Source organism: Siniperca chuatsi, linkage group LG22 (assembly GCF_020085105.1).
Source record: "Siniperca chuatsi isolate FFG_IHB_CAS linkage group LG22, ASM2008510v1, whole genome shotgun sequence".
In the NCBI taxonomy this organism is placed as follows: Eukaryota; Metazoa; Chordata; class Actinopteri; order Centrarchiformes; family Sinipercidae; genus Siniperca; species Siniperca chuatsi.
Genome location: NC_058063.1, coordinates 12593952 through 12606425, shown reverse-complemented (window position 1 = coordinate 12606425; position 12474 = coordinate 12593952). Strand labels below are relative to the sequence as shown.

Genomic DNA, 12474 nt, shown 5'->3' with positions numbered 1-12474 from the left:
AGGTAAAAAAAACATTTTTTTAAAGCAATAGTGATTACCTTTATATTTGTTTGTCAGCACTTTTACTTATCAAAGGTTATTTCAGATGCGTCCTTACTCTGAGGCGGGAGATGTGCGGCGGTCCCTCGGGTGCTAAGACCTGGCTCCTGCAGCTCCAGCTCCATGTAGTTGAGCTGCTTCTTGGATGTGGGACTAACAGGAATATTCACATACGTCACACCTTCACTGCGAGGCCTTTCAGGAAGTGGTGCCTCAGGGGGGAAAACGAACACTACCCCTGTCAATACAAGAGTAACAATGTGTTAATTAAGTTCAGGTGGAGTTTTGTTCATTTGTGTCTGTGAAGCATTTAAAAAAAAAAGGTGTGAACACTTATTTTTATCAACAAAATCCAAAAACAAAACCAACTAGTTGTTTATCCCATGTTTATGTACCCACGGCCTGATAACTTACACTGTATCTCCAGAAACCACTTTAAAACACATACAAAGAGCCATGCAGTTGCATTTAGATGACTTATTTCTTCATTACAATGAACATAGCAGTTAGTTATTTCACAGTATTTTGCATGACTCAGTGTTTTGTTTGGGGATTCGGTTCCATTTTTCTTCACTGGCTGTGTTCATTGTAATAAAAAAACAATCACTTTAATGCAACAGTATGGCTCTTTCATATGTTTTTGGATAACAATGGAGTTCTATGGCACAGAGGAATAAGATCAACCAGGCTGTGGCTACATACACAACACATAGTAGGATAAACTCATTGTTGGTTTTCGTCTTTTCATGGGATTTGCTGAGAATATTGAAAAGATAAAATAACAGCAGCTTTACTATGACACTTGTTTGAAACAGCATTTGTTTTTGCCATTATGACCTTAATTAAAAGATAATGAAGAAATCAAGGATAAGACTGGTGTTATTTTACCACTTTGTCATTATAACCTTAATCAAAAGCTAAAAGATTTCTGCCTCTAGGGTTAGTAACTCTTGAGGAAACAGTCCTTATCAACAGCTTAATGTTAATTAGATTCACTCAAATACAATCTGCAATGAAGTGACAATATTATTTTCAACAGCAAAGCAAATAAGGGATCAGCAGCTATACTGGCACACAGTGCATCCCAATGAGTTGCCCTTTTCCCCAGAGGCTAATTATGCATAATTAGCTGAAAGGCCCCAGAGATAAATTATAAGATACATTATGGTCATTTTCTGTTATGCTGCAGTAAAGCTCTAACATATTGCCCTTTTAATTTCATCATCAGAGCTTCATATCCAAAATCCAATTCCTTGAACATGTGAAAACATTCTGATGTGTTTACTGACCCAAATTTCATGTTATTTTTCAAGTAAAACCAGAACAGGAGCACACATGTTCATAAAAATAAGTTTGCAGTCTAATATTTTTTACTGTAAATCTGATTCACATAAAAAAATGCTCCTATTTAAAAAAAAAACAACTTTGCAAATAACGCAAAATCCAGACAAGCTGATATGTTTTAACAATATTCGCAACACCAACGAAGGTACAAATCATTGGCATTACACCCCTGTTTACTAATAAACATATGCATTTGCACAATTGGTCAAAGACAAATGTACTAAAAGTAAGTGCTTTCTCTGGTATTCGGGTAAAAACAGCAAATGCTTCAAGAATCTATACAACTGAGCAAATAGTAAAACTAACAAGAAATGTCGCCTCAACCTTTTTCAACTGAATAGCTTTTCCTGTCAAACACACAAATTATAGCCACAGTGTTGCCTGAAGTGCGTTGTCTGTGTAATTTATTGTGCTTGACAAATGGTTTACCTGTCATCAACCTAAAAGCCACCCAGGATAAAGAGGTGCAGAGTCGAGTTCATTGCTGGCTGGTTGAATGCTATTTAGCTCAAATGTCTTATTGACACACATTGTTTCAGAACAACAGCATAAAATGTATGTACATTTCAGTTCTGTGACACGTATCGTCTGATGCTTTTTTTTTTTAAATGCCTGTTTCTACAATGCTGACAAAGATAGCGACAACCTTCAAAAGGGGGTGTACACTCAAGGATATAAGAAATGTGCATAATTTGAATCCTTCTGTTCTCCCCTGTGAATAAACTAATGCAAAGCAAGATGTACTCCATTTGTTAGTTGCTCTATTTGCACACAAGTAACATCTGAGAGAAGCAAATAAACAGATCAAAACCTGTATATAATCAGGAATTAAATGTTAACATATCAAAGAATTAACCAGGTCACACACTGCCAAAGATCAGAGCATTAAGTTTAAACCACACATTGACACAAATGCGTTTCGTCTTAAAACTACATTTGGGTGTTTACATAAACGGACATGTTCGCACACACTGTTGAGACATACAGTCCACGCGGTCAGAAAGTTTGGGCTGCACTTTCATTCTCGAAAACAAGGACAGAACGAAATTTATGATACATGGACCCTGGTTGCCACACACGTGCGGAAAATCTAATTTGGACTTAATTTTTCCCCCCTTCGCTTGTTTAAATCTTCATTATCATATTATAGCACTGAGCTCTCCCAGCAGTTAACAAGGATGTCCTAAAAGGCTACATTTTTATACATTTTTAATTATTTGTAGCCACATTTAAAGAAGATCCATTCTGCTAGTGCTTTACTAGCAGCACTGACTCGCCCCTCGGGCTGCAACTCATGATTATTTGCATCATCAATTAATCTGCCGATTTCTCAATTAACTGTGTTTTTGTCTATAAAATGTAAAAATTGTCCCATGACAATTTCCCAGAGCCCAAGGTGATATCTTTAAATTGCGTTCTTTGACAAGCCAACAAACCAAAACCCAAGATATTCAGTTTACTACTATATATGACAGAGAAAACCAGCAAATTCTCCAATTTTGGAGCATTTTTGCTTGATAAATTACTTATAAATTGCTTATCAAAATAGTTGCAGTTTAATTTATTGCCGATTAATTTTCTAAATTAATTGACAAATCATTTCAGCTCTAGGGGTGTGAAGCTATACTGCCCATATTGTGGCTATATAATTCATGTCAAGTGCTGCACATCACCAAAAACTGTTACTCATTAACCGCAGAGTTCAGGCTCAGAGCACTTCCACTTCATAACAAAACAAACGCTGCTGATCTGTTTACCTTACTTTATGTCAGCTATTGCAAGACTATTGATGTTGGAAGATTTAAGAGAATATCTAGATCATAGAAAACAGATTGTTAAACTACATTTGCTGTTGTATGTTAGATGATCCCAACAACACACTACATATAATTTCAACCTGTCTGTCACCGCAACCTGCCAACCCAAAACCTGATCTAAAGGGCATGTGCTGCTTCCTGCGCAGGCTGACGGGCCATAGTCAGGGCAGGACGGTGTTCTACCTAACCCCATCAAAAAAAATCATATTTTGAAACCTAAATGTCAGCAGGTATGGCTAGAAAACACTAATGAGGCTATCTAGAAGACAGTTCTTATATACCTCTAACAGTAAATAAAATGTCTTCCTAAAAGTGCATGCACGGTCTTGTGTCAGTCATAAAAAAAAACAACTTGTGAAATGCTGCATAAAATACATTATTTTAGTTTCCACAGTGACTGTAAAGATTGTCATGGATTCATATTTATCTGAATTGCTACAGCTGTGTTGAAATTACACTATCATGCAGATGCAGCGCTGTAAATTTAGTTCAGAGGTTGGGTAATATGTAACATTTGGGGACAACAAAAGATTTTCCCTGCTATTGACTCTTCCTAAATGGCAGCAGGCAGTGGCCATTACCCTGCAGCTCAGAGGCATCAACCCCTGGGGACACTCATACAGTCAGCGAGAAGCCATTAGACGCCAGCAGAGTCTCAGTGGCCTTTGCAACGTCTAAGAGGCCTGATACCTAATTGATCAAACACCAAGCAGCCCTCGCAGAAGTGTGGGGTTTTATAATGGCTGCCATTACAACAGTGGGTTTGCCCACAGATCTAAGGCTGAGGGGACTTTCCACAATATACTTTGCGAATCCTCTTTGGGAGATGTTAAAGGCAAAACCTGTCTGGGAGTTTGGGTCACTAACATCAAAGTCAACAGCTTTTGAGGGGAAAACATGGGTCTAATGACAGCCTTGTCTTCAAGGTGAGAGGCCTCTTCAAGGTGAGAGGCCTGTTCAAGCTGGTTTTCCACATGTTATTCTAGCAGGCAGACATTAAGGTGCAGGTGAAAACATGTCTGACTAACCCCCCCTCCTTTCTCCTCAGTCTCACCTGCCAACAAGGACTTCACCAGGACAACACTGGCCCTTCCTAGATCACGTGCAAGAGGCCGAGCCAACCAGCAGGAGTCACTAGTGTAGAGACATGCTCCCTCACCGGCTTCCTACCTGCGATTTTGTTAATCAGCGCACGACCAAGCCAAAAGTACCACTGCCAGGGACTAAACCCAGGTCTCTGAGATGGTGGGTGAGTGTTATCCACATTGTGAAACCCCCAAATTACTTAAATAAAATTTGATGAAATACTAATGGTATTAATAACAACAATGAAAGATACAAGAGCAACTCTGAGTACACCACAACAATTAAAGGAAACTACCAGATTGAACCATGCCCCTGAGACAAAAGGCCCCCTTTACACTCTGCGGTTTTGGGCTTTGGTCGTCAGTACAAACAGTGGTCCTACACTAAGTTGCTTGTTTATTAGGTACACCTAGCTAAAGCCAGTGCAGTCTAATACAACAGTCCTGCAATAAGTCCTTCTTCGCAGATACGACATTGTAATTGCCATGCATTTTTTAATACGTTGTAACTGTAATAGTGCTATGGCAAAAGCTTGTTTTGCTGCATTTTCAAAACATGAAAATGGTGCCGACTGATTGTGGGAGTTGCATTTTTTCTTTCTAAATATATTGTAGCATTGCAGTTCACCAGGGAGTCATTTAAAAAACTGACATGCCTCAAAACTGATATCGTACAGTCTAACAGATTTCATTAGACCCAATTTGAAACCGAAGACCAGAATGTTTAAGATCTGTGCTCCTCAGAGGACAAGCTGTTGCTGCTTCTCAGGATATTTTCCTAAAAAAATGGAGGGTCCAACTACAGCCGAAAGCACGAGGGCCCAAAAATGCGAACTCTGTGACATGTTTTTAAATCATCAAACATGGAGGACTTCACAGAAACTTTTATCTGCACCAAATGCGATCAAATAAAAGAACTACAGGAGAAGCTGACTGATTGCACATGAAACTCATGACTGAGCTAAACACTGTCTTAAGAGACATCGAAATGTCAGGACACTTAACTCCACAGCCTTAAATCGGATCAGCTGGCATGGGAGCACAAAACTTGTTGCGCTCCTTGAATCAGCTCTCCCAGTTCAAGAGCCATGTGTAGAAACACTGGCTGAGGAGCACTTTCCACCACTGACCACCGACATGGCAGCTCCAGCTGTGGGCCACTCAACGGGCTCGTGCTCCACACCATGCCAGAGGGAACATCAGTGAAATCGGGTGGGTGACAGAGGCAGGCAGGGAAGACACAGGGAAATCCACCGCCCTCTATCATCTCGTCCGGAGCTGAGGCTGCAAAACCGTTTTACGATGCTGAGCCCGGACTCCTCTCCCGACAGCCACCTTTCCACCATCGCTTACTTCCACCATTGTCATCTGAGATTCCATCGTTCAGGAGCTCTCCCTCCCCTCCCGTGGAACCACTGCAGCGGTACACTGTTTCCACGGAGCCCGTGTGTTGGACCTGAACACACAGCTTCCAGCAGTGCTTGAAAAACACGCTAATGTGAGTACTGTGGTGGCACACATTGGCAGTAACGACACTTCACAACGCAAGTCCTAAACTTTGAAGGAACATTTTTAAACTTTTCTCACCACCCTTAAAGCCACTGGAAAAAACATTGCAATTTCAGGACCCCTACTGACTTACAAAAGGGGCATAGAAAACTTCAGTCTGTTCTGCTTAAATTCATGGCTAAAAACTGCAAGTGACAAATTTAAGGTCACTTAGATAGACAACTTTGATCTTTTCTGGGGCTCACAACACAACAACATACACAACATAGTGCAGTGTATTTCACCTTTCACCTTAACTACCTACCCCAACTACCCCTGTTGATTTTATAAGACCCATCATCTTTACTCGACATAACATAATGGCAGCAGAAGTATAAAGGGCCCAAGCATAAATAACTTGATTACAATTCCCATAAACAGGAACTAATTTTCGGTCGCAAAAAGAACAGAAATCAACATTGCTCTTTAGTATAAAGGCATTAACAAACAAATCTTTTTGTATCAATGACCTCATCACTGATCTTTTTCTCACTGAGACCTGAGGCTGTGCACAGATGTACCTGCCACACTGACTGAGGCCTGTCCACCCACCTACACCTATTCGCCCAGAGAGGAAAAGAAGGGTGGAGGGACAGCTGCAATCTACAGAGGGAGACTGAAGGGCAGGGATGTGGACCTAGGCACATTTCATGCCTTTGAATATAATGCTACTCTTATTTTCTCAGCCTTGTTTCCTTGCAGTGACAATATATAGATCTCCTAAATTATCTATTCTCTCCTTTTTAATGGAATTCTCAGACTTACTATCTGTCATTCACACGAGCTAGGACTCCTGCATTTTAATTGGTGATTTTAACATACATGTTGATAATCTGGCACATACCAGAGCCGAAGAGTTTTTAGAATTGTTGGAATGTATGGCTTTTAAAAAAGCATATTAACATACCGACTCACAAACATGGCCACACCTTGGATGTAATTATCATGTGGTCTGAACATCATATCAATTATATATCTTCACTGATCTGGCTCTGTCTGACCACCACTGCGTATTTTAACAGTTTTGATCTTTCTCTGTCAAGTACCACAGAACGTAGTGTTAAAAAATGCTACATTACCCCTGAAGTAGCCACAGCTCTCACATCACATATTGCAACTTACTGTCATCTTGTGAAGACTTTGTTTTCATTTTTCATTAACTGTGCTTGACGCAGTCGCTCCAATTAAAACCAGGAAAATAACTACAAAAAAAAGGTTGCCCCATGTGAAAATAGTCACACCATGGAACTAAAAAGACTGCAGAATTGCTGAGCCCTGATGGCGATAAACCATATAAATAATACATCACAATATACTCACAGAAAAACTGAAATTACAACAAGACAATTCAAAAATCACAGCAAGTGTACTTCTCAAAACCGATTCACAATCCCAGATTGCTCTTTAATAAAATAGATTATCTGGTAAATCCCACCACTAAACTACATTATCAAGGTTCCAGTTTCTAAATATGTTTGCTGGCTACTTCAGGGAGAAAATAATCAACATTAGATCTGGTATCTGCCAGCAGAACAAGCACACTGCACTTTTACCTATAACCTGGGTACAGAGTGATGTCACATTGGAACATTTTGACCTGGTTGATGCTGAAACTCTCAGGAAAATAGTAACAGAACTGAAGCCCTCCACGTGTTCACTTGACCCGATTTCAACCTCCCTTTTAAAAATATTTATAATTCTGTAACTGAAGACATCCTTGCCATAGTAAATCACTCCCTACAGCTTGGTGTCCTCCCCACTGATTTTAAAACTGCTTTAGTAAAACCTCATTTAAAGAAAGGGAACCTGGATATTTTAACACCCAGCAATTTTAGACCAATGTCAAATCTCACATTTTTAAGTAAAATTTTAGAGAAACTAGTTTTAAATCAGTTAAGTACCTTTTTAAACTCTAAACACTAAATTGGAAATGTTTCAATCAGGTTTTAGGACACATCACAGCCCTGCTAAAAGTAGTTAACGATATCAGAACAAATCTTCACAACAACAAGCCTTCAGTGCTGCCTTTGATACTGAGGACCACCATATTCTTTTAAATAAATTAAGTAAACATGTTGGCCTGTCTGGAATTGTTTTTAACTCGTTTATCTCATATCTTCACAGGAGAAAATTATAAATCTATAGATGACCACTCCTCCAAACACTTTGAGGTTACCTGTGGGGTACCACAAGGATGAATTCTAGGACAGTTGCTTTTTAATTTGTACATGCTACCCTGGGCAGTGTCATCAGGAGGCATGGCATCTCTTTCCACAGCAGTGCTGATGACACTCAGCTCTATGTGGCCATGTTTCCTGATGACACCGGGCTGATTGACTCACATTTTAACTGTATTTTAGATATGGATGTCACAGAATTTCTTACAGCTCAACCAAGATAAAAACAGAAGTACTGATCATTGGTTCAAAGGCTCATAGAGAAACTGGCCCCCAAACTAAATACACTAGGACTCAACCCAAGCCAAGGAGCTAGAAACCTAGGAGTGATTTTTGACTCTGATTTCAATTTCAAGGCTCATGTTCAGGGTATCACAAAAACAGCATTTTTTTCATTTGAAGAACATCTCCAGTGAGGCCATTTCTCTCTCTGAGCAACACAGAGAGACTGATGCAGGCTCTACTATACACTACCTATTTTAAAGTCTTTACACTGGTTACCTGTTAGTTTTCATATTGATTTTATTAGTTTATAAGGCACTACATGGTACCAGACTACCTCTCAGAAATGCTTGTAGTCTATGAACCAGGAAGGCCCAGATCCTCTGGATCTTCTTTTAGCTGTTCCACAAACCAGAACAAAAACATTCGGAGATGCTGCATTCAGCCACTGCGCTCAAATTTTATCTTTATCTATTTAGTTTATTGATATTTTACTTTTATTATTTATTTATTTTCTTTTTTAACTATACAACTTTTATGTTGTCTTATTCATTGAACTTTTAGTTTGTTTTAGTGTGCATTAGTCTCTAAATCCATTTTTTATCCTAAATTTTGTCAATCCCTTGTAAAGCACTTTAAATTGCATTTGATTTGTCTGAAAGGTGCTATATAAATAAAGTTTGATTGACTGACTAACAATGAACCTGCAAAACTGCTGTTATTGCACAGTGATTAGGGGCCTCAAGACTAGGAGAGGCACAGGTAAATGTCCTACCAAAAACCTTAATGCTTGCACACTAGAATAGCCTGAACAGATGTCTCAATATGCAACCAAAATAAGTCAATATAACATCATCAGTCATAGCTGCTAACTGCACTGTTTTATGAAATCAGGAGCTAAAGCTGTTTAAAATGAAGTGTTACCAAACTACTATAACAAAACATGAAAATTGTCTACTCATTTCACAGTTGCCATCGAGCTATCACGTAAACCTGAGTCACTGGACCTGGCTACCTCCTGCACGTCCCAGTCCATTAACTGCTTGCTCAGGCACGATGACGGGAAAGATGACATGGGAGCCGAGCCCTGTGTGTGTAGGTACATGAACATGACTGATGGGTTTGGTGCCACATTGTGACAGCTGCTGGGACTTTCTAGAGCAGGTGTGCATTAGACCGAGGGCATGTTTTTGGGTGTGGGATGCTTAAATGTCCAAATGTCCCCTGACAACTGTCCCCTCACCTCATCAGGGCAGGTATCCTGTCATGTATCACTGCACTCTGTTTGGTTACATATCTGTGTGTTTTCTCTTGACAGTTGTGTCTTATGTAACTCCAGTTTATGGCGTTACATAAAGTGCAGATGAAGAAATAAATGTTCACGCTGTAGTGAGCCCTCCGCTACACAATGAAAAGGAGAGGTCGCTGAACCAGGTCCTTTATACTAGATTACGTAAATGGCAACACTAATTACCTATGTGACTTATACCTTTATAGGTTCATATGTCATTCATCTATGACAATCACATAAATTAAAAGGTGGGGTACGCGATTCTGGAGAAATTAAATACCATGACAAATACCATGATGTAGAGTAAACAACGACCCAGCAAGTAACGTGACGTCAGCTAGGTTGTGGGTTAGCAAACTGTGCTACAGTTGCTGCTGCGAAGCTAACAGCCAGAGAGGACGAGACTGTTTCACAGAGGCAGCAAACCAGCTCCAGACAGCGATACTCACAACTCTCCTGCTACTATAGCTAACATCACAACAACTGCATATCTTGGCAAACTAGAAAGTAAGCTGAATCTCCGTGGGCAAGTCATTTAACATTACCTGACACCAGTGTTGGAAATTAAACTTCTTTGTCCCCCTGCGACTGTGGCTGGTGGATTCCAAAATCTACCAGTTACTCAATTTTTTTTTACCATCCACTTTCTTAACCGGTGTTCTGTCTATGTGCTACCTATCGAGATGTGCAGCAGTTCTGTGCATGACCCACAATCTCCTTGATATCTTAAATAGAGATATTATAATATAATATAGTATTTCAACATTCTCCCCATATTCTTACGGGATACATGGAGTCATTAGTGGTGTAATATAAAAATGATTCTGTAGTGGAGCATTATTTGATGTGGAATGTTGGTCTATCGAAATACGCTACCCCTGAAATCTTAAAGATATTCTAAAAGAGTATCAAAATATGCTCCCCATATTACAGTACACTTACCCGTTTGTAATCAAAAAACATAAATAAAGACATAATATTGTGAAAGTTATACCTTTATGGGATATATACACAACTTGAAATGGAAACACATAAGGTAGCATTTTTCGACAGCACAACATAAATCATCAGAACACTAGCAGTGTGTAACTGCATGTGAAAAATAAAACATGATCTACAATATTCAAGCAATAAGAGTTTAAATAATTACCTTATGAAATAAAAATCCTAAGGAAAATACTGATTCTCTCTCTCACACACACACACACACACACACACAGACACACACACATACTTCTACCCTTGTGAGGACCATCATTGACATAACGCATTCCCTAGCCCCTTACCTTAAAACAGCACAACCAAATGCCCAACCTTTACCCTAACATTAACCTAATTCTAACCTAACCCTTAAAACCAAGTCTTAACCGTCAAACAGCCCTTTGAAGTTGTGAGGAACGGCCAAAATGTCCTCACTTTCCAAAAATGTCCTCACTATGTATTACGTACACACACAGTAGTGGTAGTGCTATTTGTTCAAGTACTGGAGTGCACCTATGACGCACGGTTAAGTTGTGGCTCGAAGGTTATGTAACCACTGTTCCTATGGTGGCAAGTTTACATACATTAGTAAACTATAACTGACTATGAATAGTTTCATCATGTTGAGAATATTACGTGGCAGTCAGCCAAACATCTAGCAGTATTAGGCGATAGCATGGATGTCGTAGGTTGCAATTAGCGTTAAGCAACAACTTATATGTGAATGAACACAAGTAGTTTGTGTTTTGAAAGATTTCATTTAATTACTTGTGCCGAGCAAACGAACCCGCATTGGAAACATCCATTCTGAGGAAAACGGAGCTACCGGTAAGCAAGCTTTCATTTCCTGCAGGCATTGTGGATACAGCACAAGCTGGCCAAGTTTAACAGGCTGCCTTTGTAATGTTTCTTTGCAAATGTACCACAAATAAAGAAACCATCAGTCAAGTCAAGAGTGAATCATGAATGGAAGGATTGCTGCCTTTTCATCTCTACTAATTAACGTTAGATAGCTAATATGTGCTAACATCAGTGTCCGTTTTTCCCACACTAACTGGCAACTATACCACGTGATACCAACATTGTTGTACTATTGGCTCACAAGCCTTGTTAGAAGCAGGAACCAAACATGAGACATCTCACACAGAGATAAACAAAACAGTCATTTTGGACCCGTCAACACAATCATAATATATATTTTTTTAGGAAAACTTTTATTCCACATCTTTCTAAAAGCTGTGGAATAAAATGTTGTTTTTATTTTAAATATTCGTCTACATAAAAATGTTATCAATATAACCTTTAAGCATGATACTCCAAGCAGACCTCATTTAACCATAGTAAAAGTATCACACAGTAACTGTAGGCTACAGTATATTGAGAAAAGAGGGTTGTGGTGAGATTTCAACTCACCACAACTGAGTTTCAGCTGTGCAGACTTTAGCACACATCACAGATTGTTATTACTTATTTAAATGTGGTATGAACAGTTCATTAGTGACTACCCTAATAACCACTACAGATTCATGTGTACAGTTGTTGGCTCAATTATTTGTAGAAATGTTTCAAAAGATGCATGAGACATGGATCAAGAGAGGAAGAGGGCCCACAATTTTTACAGTACATGTTTTGCACAGTCCATTACCCTGGATAAAGTCAAATAAACATGCGTGTGGTGTACGTGTCTGTTCCTAACATCACCCTTGTGGATGCTACGCCTCGTGCCAGTCTGCTATTTCAGACACTGAATGAGCCTCATTTTATGTATTTATTCATTTCAATTCATGCACATCAGGCAACAGGTGATGCGTTTGCTGTTAGGGTTGATTCATCAATTTAATTCACTTTCTATAAGTGGGTCCTGGTTATTGTAAGTTTCCCTGGGTAATGCACGGCTGAAAATGTTCAAAGCATTAAAAGAAAAAGAAAAGAAAAAAAGGGTCCATTGAGAAGAAAAATAAAATAAAAAT

General features: G+C 39.2%; 1 protein-coding gene and 1 long non-coding RNA gene across 10 annotated transcripts in view; one reads left to right on the top strand and one right to left on the bottom strand.

Annotated features, from left to right (window-relative positions):
- The window catches only part of LOC122870007, a 119406-nt gene extending 108823 nt beyond the window's left edge, over nt 1-10583 (top strand). Inside the window, exons 6-7 of one of the 3 annotated variants that reach the window (XR_006376473.1) lie at nt 4249-4445; nt 9202-10583. This is a non-coding gene — a long non-coding RNA (uncharacterized LOC122870007). Of the gene's footprint in view, nt 1-4248; nt 9129-9201 lie in introns of those variants that run through there. The other 2 variants (XR_006376471.1, XR_006376470.1) reach the window with 2 other exon arrangements.
- The window catches only part of LOC122870001 (protein Dok-7-like), a 44236-nt gene that overhangs the window by 3978 nt on the left and 27784 nt on the right, over nt 1-12474 (bottom strand). For all 7 annotated transcript variants that reach the window (XR_006376469.1, XR_006376466.1, XR_006376468.1 and 4 more), the window contains one exon: nt 98-277. Coding sequence is in view for 3 of the 7 variants with exons in the window: in XM_044183559.1 (XP_044039494.1) it covers nt 98-277 (180 nt within the window). In the remaining 4 variants the exon portion in view is untranslated. The remainder of the gene's footprint in view (nt 1-97; nt 278-12474) is intronic.